The 20,470-nt window shown below is 42.7% G+C and overlaps 1 protein-coding gene across 1 annotated transcript; it reads right to left on the bottom strand.

Moving 5' to 3' along the window:
- Positions 1–296: 296 nt before the first annotated feature.
- On the bottom strand, positions 297–11,860 carry LOC138753984 (phosphoglycerate mutase 2-like). Its single transcript, XM_069917656.1, has 3 exons — positions 11,395–11,860; positions 9,593–9,773; positions 297–1,325 (listed from the first exon to the last, which is right to left on the bottom strand). The coding sequence occupies exons 1-3, from the start codon at positions 11,806–11,808 to the stop codon at positions 1,156–1,158; spliced, it is 765 nt and encodes a 254-aa protein (XP_069773757.1). The 5' UTR covers positions 11,809–11,860; the 3' UTR covers positions 297–1,155.
- Positions 11,861–20,470: the final 8,610 nt, after the last annotated feature.

Here is a 20,470-nt window from a genome sequence, read left to right as displayed (position 1 = left end):
TTCCGAGGAAAGGCAAACATATGTTCATGAGGTGTTTGATTTGTTGCAGTACACAAAGACCTGCGAGTTGTAGCTCGTGGCAATCCCCTTTCATAGCAGGGCTCGCCGCAGTTCAGTGCTCATGAATGCTGAGCCTCTATCAGTATGAATGTAATTGGGAAAACCAAAAATGCTGAAAATTCTGTCAAGTGATTTAATGACAGACACTGACAAGACAAAGGGAAACCTGGAATATTCGTCAATTACAGTAAGGAAAATTGAAGTGCCAGTTGATGAAGTAGACAAAGACAATGTGGTCAAACAATAATCATAGTTTTTATTAGCAGAAACTCATGGTACAATAATGAAAGACAATAGGAGCATATACAGTTATATCCAAGGGGAGTATCCTTAACAGTAGAGATAATGCACAGCCAATGTTAGTACAGCAAGGCTCGCCAGAGGGGAAACAGGCAGCTTGGCAGACATTCACCACAGTATTACAATTTCTGACAAGAGACTCCAACCCCAAAAGGTGTCCTGCATGTTTAAGTTGATATTAAACCAACACCACCGCTCTGTCCACATCAGTGACAGGGGTCTTGCAATTGCCAACCATTTCCATTCTGCACCCCACTCGCGTGCTGAAGTGAGTCTATGGCCTCGTGCATAATATTCTATCTGGGTACTTCCAATCAGATGGCATTAACATAGAGCTCCAATTTTTTTCTTTCCCCAATCCCTCTCCTTTCCTCCAACTCTCCATTCAGACCTATTTCTGATGCACTCCCTCCCTTATCCACCTATTACCTCTTTCCTGTGGATCTGTGCTTCTCCCACCCCTTTCCCCCACCATTTTGTTTGGGTGCACACCACCACTTGGCTTATGCCTTGATGAAGGCTCAGACTTGAAACATAGGTTATGTATCTTTGCAATGTAAAGTACCCTGTTTGACCTGAGTTTCTCCAGCATCGTGGACCATCTCATTTCTGACAGTGAAGTGATTCAGGTGCATTTTTCTATTAGTTGGATGTTGCTTAATAATAGAGATAAAAGCAGTTCTAATTTCATGATAAATAACAGTTTACAGTAACATCTTACAAAAACCAGGTTCATTATTTTCTCCAGGCCCAATGTGTTGCTATCAGCTGCTTGTTGGATGCATTCTCCCAGGTTCACTTCTTTGCCTTTCCTTGAGATGCTACTGCCTCCATGGCTGCCTTCACTGTCGCCTCGTCTCCCAGGAACTGCATGGGCTTGGTGGGTTTCAGGTTAGCATCCAGCTCAAAAACGATTGGGATGCCTGTCGGCAGGTTGAGTTCCATGATTTCAGCTTCCGTCAACCCTGAAAAGAGAGCAACAAATTCAGGATCAGGCTGGGTACCCACACTTGAGAATCAAAGTCCTTGGCTTCAGGACATTCCCATGGGCAGATGTTTAAGCGATGAGCTGCTAATGCACATCTTGGTCCACAAAATGGGCTTTCTCATTCAAACTACAGTAGAACCCCCTCGTACCTGGAATTCAAGCCATTGGCAAACAAAGGAAAATAAATTGTTAAAAGTTTAAAATTGGCACACCTTGCCATTAGTTCGCCAATCCACACAACACGCATTCTCAAGCAACCAGAAAATTCACTTGGCATCTACTAATTCCTATACGTGCAAGATACCTGGGATACATGGCATCACACACAGCTCCGAGATACTTTCCTGCTTCGGGGCAGAATTTATCACTTTAGTGCAAAAAAACTGCTCAATGTACTCATGCAAAGAAATAAAGAGCTGTAAACAAACTGCAATACAGAGTGAATTTGAAAATAATGCCCAAAAATTCAAGCCAGAGGGTGAGGAAAACAACCTTGAAGACTCCTGAAGGATAAAAATGGGGCAGCAAAAGGATGCCCAGGAAGAGAGAGGTCTTTTAAAACATAAAACCTGGCCCATTACCACTGAATCCAATTTCATGACCTCAATATTACTTTTTATGTGTGTGAGATAAAGTTTGAGGGTCAAGTTACTATTAATGTCACTGTGACCATTTCCATCCTCCTCTCCTGACCCAGCCGCAGCTGATGCTAAAAATACTCGGGTGAAGCTGACAACCCGAACTGCGTAACTCGAGATTGGAGACCTGCTTTGTAAAGGTCAGGGGTCTTCTGAGGAGACTTTGCTGCTCAACTCCTGCAGCTCCCCACACAGGGAGAGCTTCAAATGAGATTAAATAAGTGGCCTGGGATGAGAGAAGTGGAATCTTAAGAAAGAGTTGGTCAATTCAATCTAAAAGTTCCCAGCAATGGCAAAAAACTCGCTACAGCTGAATGAGCAATTTATCTGTCAACATCTAGGAGAAACAGTTTTGAGTGGGGGAAAAAAAATGAAAACTCATCATCTGTCCTCATCTCTGCTCAAGGTCCAATACCTAGGCTAAGATGCTAGAGAGACGTGTACAAAATCAGTCCAGGACCCCACCATCAATCATTTAGAAACCCGGTCCTACAGTGCAATTCTGATTATCCAAAATCTGATTCTTCAGGATCCTTATTTATCTGAATTTTTTTAAAAATTGAGGATATCAGAAATCCTTATTTATCCAAAATGTTTTCAGAGCCAAAATGACAACAGGTTGAAAAAAATTTCACTCAACTGAAATTAGAATGACGATTGTCCTCATTTCATAGATCTCCTTCCCTCTTTCCATTTCTTCTTGACCTTCTCCTGGTGACTTTTAATTCCAACTCTCCCTCTCAAACTGCGTACCAATGTCTCCCAGCAGCAAGCAGTCAGAAGAATCCCTCATCACAGCATCATCAAGGAGAGCGGACTCCTGGGTTCAGTGGTACTCCCTCTCCTTCCCTCCTATCTCCTCCCCTCCCTCCTTGGCACGGTGGAGCTCCCAACTCCAAACCCTCGCCGTGTGCGAGTGCAGTAGGCCCAGCGGGAGAGGATTTGGAATTGGGACTCGGGCATCAGGGTTGGGAGCCCTAGTGACCAAGGAGACAGAAACCTGCTGACTCACCAGCGAGTGTTCCACCGGCCCAGGGAGGCTCCCCAGGGATTTAGCAGCAGCAGTGCTGTGGTGGGGAGGTCTCAGTGATTGGAGGTGGCCAGCATTTTTTGGTGAGATATTATTTTAATGGTTAATAAGCCTTCCCTTGTTGTTTAAACATTGATACAAGTAATTTGCTGTTGCTACTGGGCTGTTTTTAAAATATGACCAACTCTCCAAAAAAAGGTTTATCCGACATAGATAATCAGAGTTGCACTGTACCTCTGACTGGCACTTCCTGTAATGATGTACCGGAGACTAGAAGACTGCATCAAAGTCCTTCGCGCAGCAAAATCCCAAAGAAAGATGTTTTAAATACAAGCAGGAAAAGCAACAAATACTCAATCAGGTCAATCATCATCTATGAAGATTTGTGACTTTTCAGCGCAACTGGATGTTAGGTCATATAATGTCATACCTCCCTTTCTCAACTTGTCCTCACCAACATCATTGACCCTGACCAGTGTTCAGTCTATATCCCTTTAAACCTTTCCAATGCAATTCTCTGCCTGGGCATTCTCCAAGCAGATATTAACTTCTGTTTCTGCAAGCATTCTTTCAATTCCATTCCCTCTCCTTCCACAGCTCCGTTTGCTCCTCATTATCTCCTGCCTGTGGGACTCCCCCCTGCTCCCCCAAATGTCTGCAGAAATTTTTTCGTACCTTGAAACCCTGAAACGTTGGTCATGTATCTTTATCTTTGCTGTATAAAAGACACTGTGTGACCTGCTGAGTTTCTCCAGTTGTGTTTTGACTTTAACCACAGTGTCTGCAGACTCTAGTTTTACTTCTCTCCATATACATGTCTAAATGTCTCAAATATTACAATTGTAATTGCTTCTACTACTGTAATTGCTTCTATGACATTCCATATACCCACATCAGAATACCACGTTCTTTATGGCCTTTTGTGTCCCAGAATTTTGTGAAAAGAACCCAGTAAGGAGGCCAAAGACAGTGTGGGGAGATGGGAATCAACTCAGGTGGGTGAAAAGTTCTCAGCTGGCTTGAAAGAACAGCTGGCAGGGTCCTGTTCACAAGCCAGCACTTCATGTGACAGGGCACTGCAGTATAGAAGTGAGGACCCAGCTAACTTCCCACTCTGCCCAAACAACACTTCTGTGTACTGGCAGCTCTGGGTAGTATCAATGTTTATCCATCTCAATGGGATTACCAATCCATCCGATATGAGGGACACCCCACTGGCACATTTTAATTAACTGACTTGTCAGCTGAGCAGTTTTTCTATTTTAAGCAATATTAATTTTTATTGGTTAAATGTATTTAAAATGTTATTAGTGAATAGATATGATTTTTAAAAAATTGGTATGGTCAGCAATGCTATTACAGCACCAGCATCCCAGATTTGAATCCCACACTGTGTAAGGAGTTTGTATATTCTTGCTGTGTCTATATGAGTTTCCTCCGGGTGTTCCTGTTTCCTCCCGTCTTTCAAAATGTATGGAATTTATGGGTTAATTGGGTGGCACGGGCTCATGGGTCGGAAGGGCCTGTTACCATGCTGTATGTTTAAATTAAATTTAAGTTAAAATTGAATTAAAAAATAAAATTTCAATGGTTTTAAAATAACTGATTATCACATTTTCCAAGGCCAACAATGTGTCACAGTGACAAATGAGGCCTTTGGCTCAGATCTGCACGACTATGACATCAACAAGGCAGGGACAGGGTTATACTCTCCTCTGTCAAACTGCACCCATCTCAGTACCCATGTTCACACACAAGAAAGCTGAAGAGCTAAAAGCAGAGCATTAAGTGAAACCCTATGGTGTTGGAGAGAATGAAAATAAAGTCTGTTAAAATAAGATCTTTCTAGACATTCCTCCATTTCAACATGTCCCAATGAAGTGGTTTGGAAATCAAGTTAGCATTGCAACAGAGGAATTAGGGCAACTGGTGAGTCTGGACAGGGACTGGAGTGGGGTCACCAATACCCCTGAGTGTAAAGCCATGTAAAAGGTAGTGGACACAGCCCAGGACGTCATAGGCAAAACCCTCCCCACCATCAACATCTATGGGGAACGCTGCTGCCACCAGGAAAGAGGTATCGGTGCCACAAGACTCATCACCAGGTTCAGGAATAGCTGCTCACCCTCCATCAGACCCCTCAACAAACTCAATCAGAGACCCATTTAAGGCCTCTTACCTTTGTACTTTATTGATTTTTTTCCCCTCTGTATTGCAATTTGTTTACATTTCTTCTTGTTTACATGTGTACATTGTGCTCTACCAATAAGAGGTAATTCTGCCTGGCCTGCAGGAAAAAAAGAATCTCAAGGTTGTATGTAACCTATGTACTCTGAGAATAAATCTGACAAATCCAGTTCACAGGATGCTTGAGAACTCTCCACTATACAGTAGACATCTCACCAGCCCTCCCTGCTGATGGAGACTTTTTCAATTGGCTCATTGGTGAGATACACACCTGATCCACATTTATTGCTGGTGTCACTCCTGGGATGATGCCACAAATTTCCTGGCTAACAATGCTGGTACAGTATTGAGGATATAATGCTCTTGAGTGCCCTTCTTTCAAATGACGTTCAATTCACTGTATTTTTATGCAGTATAAAATATTCCAGGGTACTCAGAGAATAAGGGACAAGATTTATTCCCCTTATGCACTGGTGCCTTGCAGAAAAAACCCAAGATATTTTCCCCAGGAAAGACAACCAACAAAATGTGTGAGAAATGCACAACAGACAATGCTGCCACACTAGGAACTTCTTCCCTCCAAACCCTTGATGGTAACAAGATCAAAGGTAAAATCTCTGGTCAGAGCTCTTCAGCCAAACAAAGACAATGTTTGTCTTTGTCATCAGTAGGTACTGATGAGGAGACTGTATTTGTTGGGAGTACAGAGGATGAGGGGGGTGGACCTTAATAGAGACATTTCAAACGTTGACAGGCCTGGAGAGAGTGACATGGCAAGGTTGTTTCCCATGGTAGGGGAGTCGAGGACAAGACCAGGATAAAAATCACATCAATTTAAAACAGATGGAAGAATTTCTTTAGCCAAGAGGCTCACAAGTCAGTGGAACTTGTTGCATGGGCATCTGTGGAAATGAAGTCGTTGGGTGTATTTAAGGCAGTGATTGACATGTATTTGATTAATCAGGGCATCAAGGGCTATGAATGGGAGGATAGAGCAGCCTATGATAGAGTGGCAGAGTGGACTCAAGGGCCTACTACTTCTATATTTTGTGTGGCCACTGGATCTGGGTGATCTGTAAACTCAGGGAGCAGGTGCTGCTAGTCTCTAGTAACAGTCAATACTTACTGTGCAGCCGAGCCTACATCTCAGTGCCAAGTGGTCACACTACTGACCCCTCCACTTGCCCAAGACGGGTTCAGTGTCTTTCCCTCCTGTGGGGTGAATCTTTGTTGGGGGAGGACCAGAGGGTCATTAATTCACAATGGGCTCCCAGCATAACAGCATTCCCCTCCAGCAAACATCTCAGGTATGGATATTTCCAAGGGTTCTGACTGAATCACAAGTTGTGGGGGGGGGTTATTGTAAACGGTCCTGTCTATCTGGTAGTTTTTTACATTACTGGGAGTTCACCATGCATTGTTTGGTTGCTTTATTCCCCATATTGTTATAGTAATTACACTCCAAAGTGGAATGAAATGATAAAGGCTTATAGTACTTTGAAAGAAGACATTCTAATATATTCCAAATTTCATTTAATACCCTAGCCTCTATGCATGGCACCCCCATCAAATGTTTCCACACATCATCTTTGAAGTGTATTTGCAGGCAAATTTAACCAATGGAAAGCATCACTCCATCTGCACCTCATGTCTTATATCTAGCATGGTCAGTGGGATTAATTGATTCACAATTCAGGAACGATAACTCAGAAAACTAGATAACACCCAGCAACCTAATGTTTGTGATGGCTCTTCTCCAGGCCTTGCATCTGTTACACGAACAAGACACATCTTGCTCATTTCTTCTCACTCATGTTACTGAAATCAACTGCAGGATCTTCCGTGCAGTTTGGGGAGGGCAAAAAAATTAACGGTTAAGACTGGAAATAGAAACAGAAAATGCTGGAGATTTCCAGGAGGTCAGAGAGCATCTGAGGGCAGTGTTTCTGTTTTACTTTCAGTCTGGTAGTGGGATCCTACAGTAATGCCCGAAACAGTAATATATCGCCTAGTTAACAGGAGAACTTGGACACCAAGTCATTAGGAAACAGTAACATTATTTGGATATAGAGATCTAAAGAACATGCTCGTGGCTTAATTATTTAATAAGCTTGGTTAGCAAACCTTAACAGCAGCACAAGTTTATTCTTGCACTTGCCAGTTTAAATACAGTATATGCCAGTGTATAGAACAACCACCTCCCCCGGATTTTACACCTAAAATGTAGGTTCTGAGCTATAACGTTTATAAAGGATGACCCTCTAGTTTGGCACTGACCAGTGGAGTGATGCTGTCATAATATTTTAAATATCAAATTACCCTGTAAAGGTTTTCATTTTATTAGTATATTTTAACAAACCACCTTCAGCTTCTGTAACAGGTTGTTTAAGTCCTGTACAGAGCTGACAGCAGTCGGACTGGGTCGATGGACCCCACGGGGGAGCGCTGAGACTTTTTCGCTGTGGCCATTTGCATGGAGGTGAGCCGGATTGTCAGTGTGAGGAAGGCGCGCTGAGAGCCTGACCAGGGCACTTGCCTGGAGGTTAGTCGGGTTGCACTGAGCTCCTGACCGAGGCAATGGCGTGGAGGTGTTGTGTTGCAACGAGGGCCTGACTGGGACAGAAGAGTCGGGGAAGATGGTAGTGGTGTTCAGGCTTTGCTGTCAAGGATCAGATTTTAGACCTGGCGTATAAGGCGATCCAACTGAGACATTTTAAGTTTCGAGAATCGTCCTTATATGCCAGTGTATAACATTAGAATAAACTGTAAAAGAGGCTCATTGTTGGTTACAATTGACATTTGAACTTCCAGAGGCTTGCTCCAAGTAACTAGAGACCATGAACTGCACTGCTTCTGGTCTCCAGCCAACTCCCAATTCTGACCCAGGGTTAACCAAATGTTGTTCAAATGTCAATTGTAACCAACACCTTCTCAGCTGCTTCTTCATAGGAGCAGGTTACAATCTCTGAACACTTGATACAGTGGGATTTCATCTACCTTAAAAATGGGTTTAAGGGCCATGATTTTCCAATGACTGGCATTAGCACATGTGACCTGAAAATTCAGGTCTATATCTCTTGCAAGTTTCAAATCAATGACTAGAGTGAGATCAGAAAAGGCCAGGTTTCCTTCCTGAAAGGACACTGGTTAGCCAAATGAGATTTTTGTAACAAATCCTACCTGCTGCATCTTTTGTTGCACTATGCCCTTGCCCTCTATCAAGGGAGAGACTAATTCTGAAAGAGCAAAAGTTGGATCGAACCTTTCTCTCTGTCACAGAACCAGTAATGCAGTCAGACCACCACTGGAATAGTATAGCAGTTAGCGCAACACGGTCACAACATCAGTGACCGGGGTCAAATCTAGCACTGTAAGGAGTTTGTATGTTTTCTCTGTATCTGCATGGGCTTCCTCAACTTTCCTCCCACCCTAAAAAAAAACAAGGGTGAAGATTGTGGGAGGCCACCCCCAATTTGGTTCTACTCTCTGGTATCCAATCTGCACCTCATAGATTTGTATCAACAAAGTATTTACCCATAGTGATGTTTAGTAAGTGTCCTTACAAATGGCACAACTCACCTTGCTTTCGATTTCACTCAAATTTAAATTTAAGACATAGCCCCTTTCAGCCCATGCCACCCAATTGACCTACAACGCCCATTTTATTTTTTGATGGATGGAGCCCCTGGGGAAAACCAATGCAGACACAGGGAAAGTGTGCAAATTCCTTACAAGAAGTGCAGGATATGAACCCCGGTGCCATCGCAGGTGCATTAACAGCGCTGCGCTAACCGTTCTGCCCCTTCAGGATGTCTTGGAATTCCTTAGGCAGACCAATATGGTAGAGTCCAACTTGATCTGGAGTGCTTCATGTTTGATCGGTGATAAATTAGATTTGTGGTAGGGCTGCATTTTTGGGAGAGGAAACAAATAGTCATCTTGGGTTTTTTTTAATAAATTGCCACCTGAATATCCAGAATGATGTAGACTCGTGAAAGTAATGAAAGCTTACTGCCGAACATTTGCACAAAGGTCCCCAAAGTAAAGGACTGCAGAGCTACTGACTGTGGATATATTCCCCTAAGAACTTCCACACCTTTGACAGCATTGCATTCCCTCACTTCCACACAGCATCAAAATGTGCCGAGGGTTGTAGGTTAACTGGGTGTAATTGGCCAGCATGGGCCTGTTACCACGTTGTAGGTCTAAATTTAAAAATCAGCCTTCACGTCTCCGATGTGGAACCTGGAGCCACAAAATTCCAACTCAGAGGCAGGCGTTGCAACTGGGTGAGCCAAAAGTACAGAACGATTTCACGAATCTCGAGTACAATCCAGCTCTCTGCACAGCCTGGGGCATGCTACCTTTGTAAGCACACACACTTCTTACCCTGTAGATGCTTGACGATCCCGCGCAGACTGTTTCCATGGGCTGCAATCAGGACACGCTTCCCTGTCTTAATCTGGGGTGCAATCACTTCATTCCAGAAGGGCAAGGCTCGTGCGATTGTATCCTTCAGACTCTCGCATGTTGGTAGTTCATTATCTTTCAGTCCTTCGTAGCGCCTTGCCTATGAACAGAAATTTTTGATAGTTTAATAAGCTCCAAGACAGTGTCAATATTTAAAATATAATTATAATTTACAAAGCTCCAACTTCAAGAAACAATAAATTCATTCAGTATCTAATCACTTTAGGTAGCAATGATAAAGATACATAACCAACATTTCGGGCTAGAGTCTTTCATCAAAGTACGAGCAATATGTCTGCCTACATTGAAGGGCTCAAGCCCAAAAGCTGCTGAGTTTCTCCAGCATTGTGTTTTTACTTCAATCACTGTCTCCAGGCTTTTGTGTTTTACTACCAGTATCTAATCACAACAGATAAAAGACATTGACATGGAAACTTGCATGACTGCGGAACATCCCAAATCAGTTTACCATACAAATACTTTCAACAGTTTATATAGTTTTGGAAACAGTCAAATTATTACGTAGATTAAACGACAATTTCCACAGTCTTCAGCCACAAAAAAAAACAGGATTATTTTTTCATGTGAATCAGCTTCAGAGATAAATGTTGATCTAGACACCAGATAGAACCATCCATCATCCCCATCACCCCAGCCAGCTCTCAGTGAAATAATACCAGTTGAAGAAAGATCAAGTGGCATTTTCATTCAATTTGGATTTTTTGGCCAGTTCTCCAAAGTTTCAGCATCAACGACCTGGGTTTGAGCCCCATAATGTCTGTGTGCTCACCCCATGTGTGTGGGTTTCTTCCCACTCCAAAATGGGCTGTAGGTTAATTGAATGTAATTGGGCAGCACGGGCTTAGGGTTGAATGGGCCTGTTACCATGCTGATGTCTAAAAAATTGCGATACAAACTGCCAAATCCTCATTTATGAAGAAGAATACTACTAAAGGACATCTTGCCAGTTACAAAAGTATATGAGAGCTCAAAGACAACATTCAAAGACTAGGTTTACAATTTGAAGGGAAATATACTGGCAAGTGAGCTACCCACTCTTGAACGTGCCAAGGGAACTTAGAACCTATTAGGCTGAAAAACAGAACCTCAGATAATAGCCAGAATTGTAAAAGAAAGTTTACATTATTTTTATACTAGTGATATTATTGGGATAATTGTTTAAATGTAGCTTCAAAGACATTTTGCGAAAACTACATTTGTGATTAAAAAAATACTTTTACAGCATTTGAAAAATCTCAAGTGTTAATGAGAAGAGTCAAATCCACAAACTAAAATGCTCAACGAATCGCCAGTTGCAGCATGGCCAAGGACATTTCTCGAATCCAATCACAGGGAATTGATTGAAAGGACGGTGTAGTCCTGAGTTAGTAATTCAGAGAATGTGCATGACAGTAACTCAATGAATGAGCACACAGGCATCATGAGGAACTGCACGTTTCACCAGGAAAGGCAGAGAGCAGAGGGAGCGTTGCAAAATAAGGAAAGTACCAGCAGTTAGTTATTTCAAATTTAGATTCTATTTTACATTGAGAGAAAGATATTTAAAAAATCAATGAGCTGACAGAAAACGATAGGGAGGTGCAACTTCTCCCAGAGGTCAGCCCCCCACCCCACCAATGCAGCCCCTTCACGTCAAACCCCCCACCACCAGTGCAGCCTCCGCCTGCGCCCACCCCCCCTCCCGTCCACCCCAACCCCACCTTGCTGATGATCTTGTAGTACGGATGCTGCTCGTCCATGGGGGGCGGCGGGGTGTCGTAGGAACGGCGCCAGACCTTGACCTGCTCCTCGCCGTGCTTGGCGGCGGTCTCGGCCTTGTTGAGGCCGGTCAGGCCGCCGTAGTGGCGCTCGTTGAGGCGCCAGGTGCGGGTGACGGGCAGCCACATCTGGTCGATGCCGTCCAGGATGAGCCAGAGGGTGCGGATGGCCCGCTTCAGCACCGACGTGTAGCACACGTCGAACTCGTAGCCGGCCTCCTTCAGGGCCTGCGCCCCGCGGGTCGCCTCGCCCAGCCCCTTCTCGCTCAGGTCGGCGTCGAACCAGCCGCAGAAGCGGTTCTCCTGGTTCCAGGTGCTCTCGCCGTGCCGCACAATTACCAGCTTGTAGCACGCCATAACTCCAATGAGGGAGATAGGCCGGCGCACAATGACGAGGCACGGTGCGCCCGGCCGCTTTTATACCTTCGGCTTCATCCAATCAGTGAAGGCCCTGCCCTCTGCAGAGACAGAGTCCCGCCTACCGAGATGGATCTGTCACTCACCGCTGAGATCCCGCCCACCACAGCGACGCCTGCCGAGGGGTCCTGTCACTCAATGCTGAGAGCCCGCCCACCAGAACGAGGCTTGTCACTCAATGCTGAGATCCCCACCGGAGCGAGGCCGGACGAGTGAGGACCTGTCATCAATGCAGAGACTCCGCCCACCGGAGCAAGGCCTCCCAAGTGGGAATCTGTCACTCAATGCTGACACTCGGCCCTAAATCCTGCCCGCTGCATCATGACTTGGCCTGACCTTGGCCCCCTTGGGTGCTCTGGGTTTCTCTACAGTGGAGAGACTGGGTGCAGGCTGGGTGATCGCTTCATTGAGCACCTTCACTCTGTCCGCATTGTCCTAGTGGCCGACCACTTCAAACTTGCGCTGACGTGGCTGTCCATGGCCCGATGGACTGTTGCACCAAGACCACCCATAGATTGGAGGAGCAACACCAAAGTGTCTGTCTGGGCCCCCTCCAACCGAGTAGCATTAACATTGACTTCTCCGGTTTCTGCTCGCCCACTTCCCGTTCTCCCTCTCTTCCCAGCCCTCTGTCTTCTTTCCTCCAGCTCTCTACCCCCTTCCCTCTTCATTTACAGAGCCATCCCCCCATTCCCTCCCTCCCTCCCTTCCTTCCCACCTTTTACCTGCCTGTGGGACTGTGCTCCTCCCCCTCCCCACCATTCTGTTCGGGTGCCTGCCAACATTTTGCTCAGACCTTGATGAAGGGCTCAGGCCCAAAAAAGTTGGTTATATCTCTTTTTCTTTGCTACATAAAGTGCACAGTTTGACCCTTTGAGTTTCTCCAGCATTGAGTTTTCACCTGAAAGACCCTGCCCTCTCAGGGGATGCCCCTCCCACTGAAATTCCCTGTACCCATAAAACACCACTTTGTGCAACATGATGATTTCTAGAGCATGGTCTTGGATGTGGATTCAAATCCATGAAACCAGAGGAAGCAATAGTTTCCCCATGACAGGGCCTTCATGGACCAGTAAATTTGAAGCCCACCTTCTATGCAGGGTGTTTGGATTGAGAGGAGTGAAACACGAAAGTCTGCAGACACTGAAAATACACAGTAAACGCAGGCAGAACTCAGTCGGTCTTGCAGTGTCTATAGGAGGTAAAGATACATTACCGATGTTTCAGTTCTCAGCCCTTCTTCAAACAGCAGACAGGCATCTGAATAAAGACTGGGAGGGAAAGGGGGAAGAATAGGAGGGGAGGAGTCCAGACCAACAGCTAAAATGGATACAAGTGGAAAGGTGAGAATTGATTTTGCTCTTTGAAAGGAGGCAGGTGGAAAAGGGAAGAGAGAGAGAGAGAGAGAACTTGAGGAAAGGCAACAGGGAGAAGAAGAAGCAAGGGTGGGCTTAGCAGAAACTGGAGAATTCAATGTTAATGCCGTTCAGTTGGAGGGGGGCCAGACGGAAGATAGATGTCGTTCCTCTAATTTGCGGCTGGCCTCAGTCTGGCAGTGCACGAGACCATGGACAGACATGTCAGCAAGGATATGGGACAGGGAATTGAAATGGGTGGCCACTGGGAGATCCCTACCTCAACAGAGTTGAGGTGCTCAATGAAGCTGTCTCTCTGTCTGCGTCCAGTCCCTCCAATGTAGAGGAGACCACAACAGGAGCATCAGTTGCTGTAGATGCCCCCTGCAGATTGGTTCACTTGGACGGACTGTTGAAGTGTCTAGCCAGGAATTGCTGATAGCCTCTGATCCCTAGCTCAGATGCAAACCTGTCATTCCAGTCAGTGCCAGATCCTCTGACCTTCACGCAGAGGCGAGAGTCAGAGGTCTTGAATAGCTGATGTGATTTTTTTCACAGTACAATTCAAATTCAAGGATTTGGAAGCTATTTTCTCTCCATCATCTATCGCTGTGGTGAGCTTTTAAGGATGAGGTTCTCATTTCTGGGGCAGCATGACCTTCAGAAAAGTGGAATTCCTGTCACAGGAAATGGCTGCACTTAAAATTAGGCATGGACTTCACTGATTGAGGTTAGTTCCATCTGCTGGTAGCTTTGTGTTTGTGCCGACAATAAAACTGCTGGCAGACTTTTCCAATTAAAATTGCCCCTTTTGTAGAACATAGAACATTCCAGCACAGTACAGGTTCTTTGGCCCACACTGTTGTGCCAACCCATATAAACCCCTACTCAACAAACTAAACTCTCCCAACCTCACACCCATAACCCTCTAATTTTCTTGCATCCATGTGCCTGCCTAAGAATCATTTAAATGTCCCTATTGTACCAGCTTCTTCCACCACCCCTGGTGATGCACTCCAGGCACCCACTACTCTCTGTGTAAAATAGTTACCTTTGTCGTCTACCCTAAATTCCCCTCACCTTGTACAGATGTCCTCTGATGTTTGCTACTCTTGCCTGGGATACAGACACCTGGTATACCTTCCTTGTAAAGCCCACCAGCCACTCTCGGGAAGAAAATTAAGAGTCTGAAATCCTGCATCCCCAGGTTCAAGCCTTATTTTTTACCCACAAACTATCAGACTCCTGGATGAATCTCACACTGGTAAGATAATGTTCCAGCTGCCCTCTCACTGTGACTCTCTGCACTGTGTGTTAATCCTCTGTATTTGCATATGGATAGACTTGCTGGATAGCATGTAAAACAAGCATTTTCACTGTACCATGGCACACAGGACAATAAATGTGAACTTGCAAACTTGTGGCGTTGAGGCTTTACCGGGGTGCAGTCTGCTCAATGAGTATTGAGTCCTAAGTCTCCCCTATACATAATGAACTTGTAATAGAGAAATTAGAACAGAAACATGGCCTATTATTACCTCCTAGAACCTCACTGGCAACCCAATTAAACTCATTTATTCCAGGGAGAGCATTGATCAGATCTGATAAAAGCAAAATTAGTAAAAACACAAAAACTGGAGAAATTCAGCAGGTCATACAGTGTACTTTATAGAGCAAAGATAAGAATTATATTACCAACGTTTCGGGCCTGAGCCCTTTATCAGGTTCTGAGCAAAATGTTGGCAGTGCCCGAACAAAATGGTGGGGGGGAGGAGAGGCAGAACGAGGAGCACCATCCCACAGGAGAGAGGTATTAGGTGGATAAGGTAGGGAGGGCACGGTAGTAAATGGGGGAGGGAGGGGGATGGTTCTGTGAATGAAGAGGGAAGGGGGTGAAGAGCTGGAGGAAAGGAGATGGGAGAAAGGGAGGGAGGGAGAACAGGGAGCAGGCTAGCAGAAACCGATGTTAATACCATCCGGCTGGAGATGGAAAATCAAGTGTTGTTCCTCCAATTTACGGGTGGTCTTGGTTTGACAGTACACGAGGCTGTGGACAGACATGTCAGCGTGGGAGTGAGGCGTGGATTTGAAGTGTTAGACCACTGGGAGATCCCTGTGACTGATGCGGACAGAGCGAAGGTGCTCAGTGAAACGATCTCCCAGTCTGCATCCAGAGAAGGGTACAATGGGAGCACCGACAGTAGATGGCTCATAGGCATGGTTAATATAGTAGCTAGCGTAACGCCTTTACAGCGCCAGCGATCGGGACCAGGTTCAAGTCCCGCGCTGTCTGTAAGAAGTTTGAAGGTTCTTCCTGTGTCTGCGTGGGTTTCCTTGGGGGCTCTAGTTTCCTCCCACTGTTCCGGGGTTTGTAGGTCAATTTGGTGTAATTGAATGGCGAGATGCCTGTTATCGTGCTATATGTCTAAATTAACAAATTAAGCATTAAATTGAGAAGCCACGAATTGAGAAGCCACATGCAGCAAGAGGCTGCATGTTCTGGAATCTGGAGCAGAAGCAACTATGGGAAGAACTCAGCTGGTCAGGCAGCATGTGTGGAAGGAAACGGAAAAGAACTGCATGCTGTGTCTTCCCAGGAACTCCTCTGCTCAAAACCGCAAGAAGCTGCAGAAATTTGTGAATGTATACTGGGCCTCCCTCCCACATCTCAAAGACGAGTGTCTTGATAGGTTACTTGGCTGCTGTTAATTGTTCAACGTTCAAATTTATTATCAGAGTACTGTGACAGAGTATTTAGAGGTGTTTTGGGAAGGATTATTAGAGCCAGTTGCACACAAACATTTTAAAACACAGAATATTTACAGGACTTTTGCAGAATACTTTTTTGCAAAAAGAGCAATAAAGTTGTAGCATACAGCTTGCCTGGGAGAGCATGTGATTTTTGCAGGAAGACAGAACAGTTTTGCTCTGAGAAGGAGGGTGTGAGAGAAAAAGGAGGCAGCAATCAGTTCCAGAAAGACAAAGCTGGCAAACATTTGGAAGACTGCCTGGTCAAAGGAGAAGACTGGCTGTCTGAAAAGTGACCTGAAAGAAAGAGGATCATCTGGAGAACCCTGAAGGGGGCAAGTTTCGTCAGCAAGACTGATCAGCAAAGAATCAGGTGCTGATGTCCTGAAACAAAAGAAAACCAATATGAACCCTCCTGAGTGGTAACTATTTGCCTGTTAAGCATCAAAGCCTGGTGAGCTTTATTAATGTTCTTCTGTGCACAGTAAATTAAACTTCTGTGCACAGTACAACAATGGGCTTCAACCAGTGAGATTGGACTGTAATCCAAAGAACTTTTCTAATCTTAAATATACATTACACACACCTGCGCATAGTATTGGGGGGGGGGGGGATTAAGTAGGTTAGGTAGGTTAAGTAAGTAGGTTAAGTAATAAATTAAAGTTTAATTCTGTTTTCTTGTTCAAATAAATTAAAAACTACTTTTGTTTAAGTAATTCTGTGTTGTGGTGCATATCTAATGCTGCTGGTTTTTGGGGTCCTCTGGACTCCGTTACAGTACATATATCACATACAACCCTGAAATCCTTTTTCTTATGGGCCAGGCAGAATTTCTACTTATTGCAGGGCAAAACACTGTACTCAAGAAAATATACTAATACAGAAAAGAGAAATGTAAACAAGAAGGAAGTGCAAACAAATGGACTGTGCAATATAGAAAAATAAATATTCAATAATAAATCATGTACAAAGTAAATGTCCTTAAACCAGTTTGGTGTTGAGGAGTCTGATGGTGGAGGGGTAGCAGCTGGTCCTGAACCTGGTGGTATGAGACCCTGCAAGTGTGTCAAATACCTTCTTCCCAACCCCATTCCAAAGGATGAGTGAACTGCTCTCTCCCTATGAACTGATGAGATTTGAGGACGTGTTTCCATCCATTGATTGACCTCTTGGTTCTACCACAGTACCGTAACTGTGTCCTGAACCTGGTGGCACCTATAATTCTTCCTGGGTGGCAGCAGTGAGAATAGAGCGTGTGCTGGGCAGTGTGGATCCTTTTTTTTTAATTTAATTTTTTATTTTTCACACCATAAATCACATTAACCATGGTACACACTTTTTCCTTTTCACACATATACAGTGCCATTTTCTCCCCCCCCCCCTCCCATCCCACCCTCCCTACCTCCCCCCTCCCGTCCATTTAAGGTATACAATCTAGGATACATTAAACCAGTCAGACAATGTTGTCATTCAATAAAAATACACCAGAAATTCTACTGAGTCCATTCTTTTCATTTCTTTTTCCTTCCGTTAACTTAGGTAATGATTGTCCCCGGTAGGTTTTCGCTATTGTATTTAATGTAAGGCTCCCATATTTGTTCGAATATTTCAATATTATTTCTTAAACTATATGTAATTTTTTCTAATGGAATACATTTATTCATTTCTATGTATTTTCAAATTATCTTCCAATTTCCAGGTTGACATAATACATTTTTTTGCTACGGCTAGAGCTATCTTAACAAATCTTTTTTGTGCATCCTCCAAATCAATTCCAAATTCTTTGTTTTTTATGTTACTTAGGAGGAAGATCTCTGGATTCTTTGGTATATTGTTTTCTGTTATTTTATTTTATATCTGATTTAGATCTTCCCAAAATTTTTTTACTTTCTCACATGTCCAGATTGCATGAATTGTTTTACTTTCTCACATGTCCAGATTGCATGAATTGTTTTACATCGAAAACATCTATCAGATACTGTTGGGTCCCATTTATTTAACTTCTGAGGTGTAATGTATAGCCTGTGTATCCAGTTATATTGTATCATACGTAACCTCGTATTTATTGTATTTCTCATCGTTCCGGAGCATAACTTCTCCCATGTTTCCTTTTTTATCTTTATATTTAAATCTTGTTCCCATTTTTGTTTAGTTTTACCATTTGTTTCCTCATTCTCCTTTTCTTGCAGTTTTATATACATATTTGTTATAAATCTTTTGATTAACATTGTATCTGTAATCACATATTCAAGGTTACTTCCCTCTGGCAAACTCAAACTGCTTCCTAATTTATCCTTCAAGTAGGATCTCAATTGGTAATATGCCAGCGCTGTATCTCGAGTTATATTGTACTTATCTTTCATTTGTTCAAAGGATAAGAATCTATTTCCTGAAAAACAATTTTCTATTCTTTTAATCCCTTTTCTTTCCCATTCTCTAAAGGAAAGGTTATCTATTGTAAAAGGGAGTAACTTGTTTTGCGTCAATATTAGTTTTGGTAATTGATAATTTGTTTTATTTCTTTCTACATGAATCTTCTTCCAAATATTGAGGAGATTATGTAATACTGGAGAACTTCTATGTTGTACCAATTTTTCATCCCATTTATATAATATGTGTTCAGGTATCTTTTCCCCTATTTTATCTAATTCTAATCTCGTCCAATCTGGCTTTTCCCTTGTTTGATAAAAATCTGATAGGTATCTTAATTGTGCGGCTCTATAATAATTTTTAAAGTTTGGCAGTTGTAAGCCTCCTTGTTTATACCATTCTGTTAATTTATCCAGTGCTATCCTCGGTTTCCCCCCTCTCCATAAAAATTTCCTTATTATTTTCTTTAACTCCTTGAAGAATTTCTCTGTCAGTTGTATTGGCAATGCCTGAAATAAGTATAATATCCTTGGAAAAATGTTCATTTTAATACAGTTTATCCTTCCTATTAGTGTTAGTGGTAAATTTTTCCAATGCTCTAAATCGTCCTGTAATTTTTTCATTAGTGGATAATAATTGAGTTTATATAGTTGGCCGAGATTTTTGTTTATTTGTACACCTAGGTATCTTATTGCTTGCATTTGCCATCTAAATGGTGATTCCTTCTTAAATTTTGAGATATCCGCATTATTCATAGGCATTGCTTCACTTTTATTTACGTTTATCTTGTAACCCGACACTTCTCCATATTCCTTCAATTTCTTATATAATTCTTTTATTGATAGTTCTGGTTCTGTTAAGTACACTATAACATCATCCGCAAATAAACTGATTTTATATTCCTTGTCTTTTATTTTTATTCCTTTTATATTATTATCTGTTCTTATCAATTCTGCTAATGGTTCTATAGCTAACGCAAACAATAAAGGTGATAGTGGGCATCCCTGCCGTGTTGACCTGCTTAAGTTAAATTGCTTTGATACATGTCCATTTACTGTCACTTTTGCTAACGGTCCCTTATATAATGCTTTAATCCAATTAACATACTTCTCCGGTAAACTGAATTTTTGCAATACTTTGAACAAATAATTCCATTCTACTCTGTCAAAGGCCTTCTCTGCGTCTAAAGCAACTGCTACTGTAGGTGCTTTATTCCCTTCTACTGCATGAATTAAGTTAATAAATTTACAAATATTGTCTGTTGTGCGTCTTTTTTTGATAAATCCAATTTGGTCTAAATTTACCATTTTCGGTACATACTCTGCTAATCTGTTTGCTAATAGTTTAGCTATTATCTTATAATCTGTGTTAAGTAAAGATATTGGTCTATATGATGCTGGTGTGAGTGGATCTTTCCCTTGCTTTAGTATTACTGTAATTATTGCTGTTTTACATGAATCTGGTAATACCCCCTCCATAAATCTTCGTCCGCGAAGCCAAGCCAAAGAAGACATGAATCTGGTAAGCTTTGTGTTTTATCAATCTGGTTGATTACTTCCAGGAGGGGCGGAATTAATAAATCTTTAAATGTTTTGTAGAATTCTATTGGGAATCCATCCTCTCCTGGTGTCTTATTATTTGGTAATTTTTTTATTATCTCTTGTATTTCTACTGTTCCAAATGGCTCTGTTAATTTATTTTGTTCCTCTATTTGTAGTTTTGGTAGTTCAATTTTAGTCAAAAATTCATCTATTTTCCCTTCTTTCCCTTCGTTTTCATTTCGGTATAATTGTTCATAGAATTCTCTAAAGTTTTCCTTAATTTCTTTTGGATTATATGTAATTTGTTTGTCTTTTTTCCTTGATGCCAATACCATTTTCTTAGCTTGTTCTGTCTTAAGCTGCCATGCTAGGATTTTGTGTGTTTTTTCACCTAGTTCATAATATTTCTGTTTTGTCTTCATTATATTCTTCTCCACCTTATATGTTTGTAGTGTTTCATATTTTATTTTTTTATCCGCCAATTCTCTTCTTTTAGTTGTATCTTCCTTCATTACTAATTCTTTTTCTATATTTACAATTTCCCTTTCCAACTGTTCTGTTTCCTGATTATAGTCCTTCTTCATCTTG

The sequence above is a fragment of the Narcine bancroftii genome, chromosome 2 (genome assembly GCF_036971445.1).
Source record: "Narcine bancroftii isolate sNarBan1 chromosome 2, sNarBan1.hap1, whole genome shotgun sequence".
Classification (NCBI taxonomy): Eukaryota; Metazoa; Chordata; class Chondrichthyes; order Torpediniformes; family Narcinidae; genus Narcine; species Narcine bancroftii.
Note: the sequence above shows the minus strand (reverse complement) of the source record. Positions and strands in the feature narration are given on the sequence as shown.

Coding starts and splice junctions, on each gene's coding strand:
- LOC138753984 (XM_069917656.1), bottom strand. CDS start 11,808: ATGGCGTGCTACAAGCTGGTAATTGTGCGGCACGGCGAGAGCACCTGG. Junction 9,774..11,394: donor ACTACAAGATCATCAGCAAG/GTGGGGTTGGGG, acceptor TTCTGTTCATAG/GCAAGGCGCTACGAAGGACT. Junction 1,326..9,592: donor GATCGTCAAGCATCTACAGG/GTAAGAAGTGTG, acceptor CTCTCTTTTCAG/GGTTGACGGAAGCTGAAATC.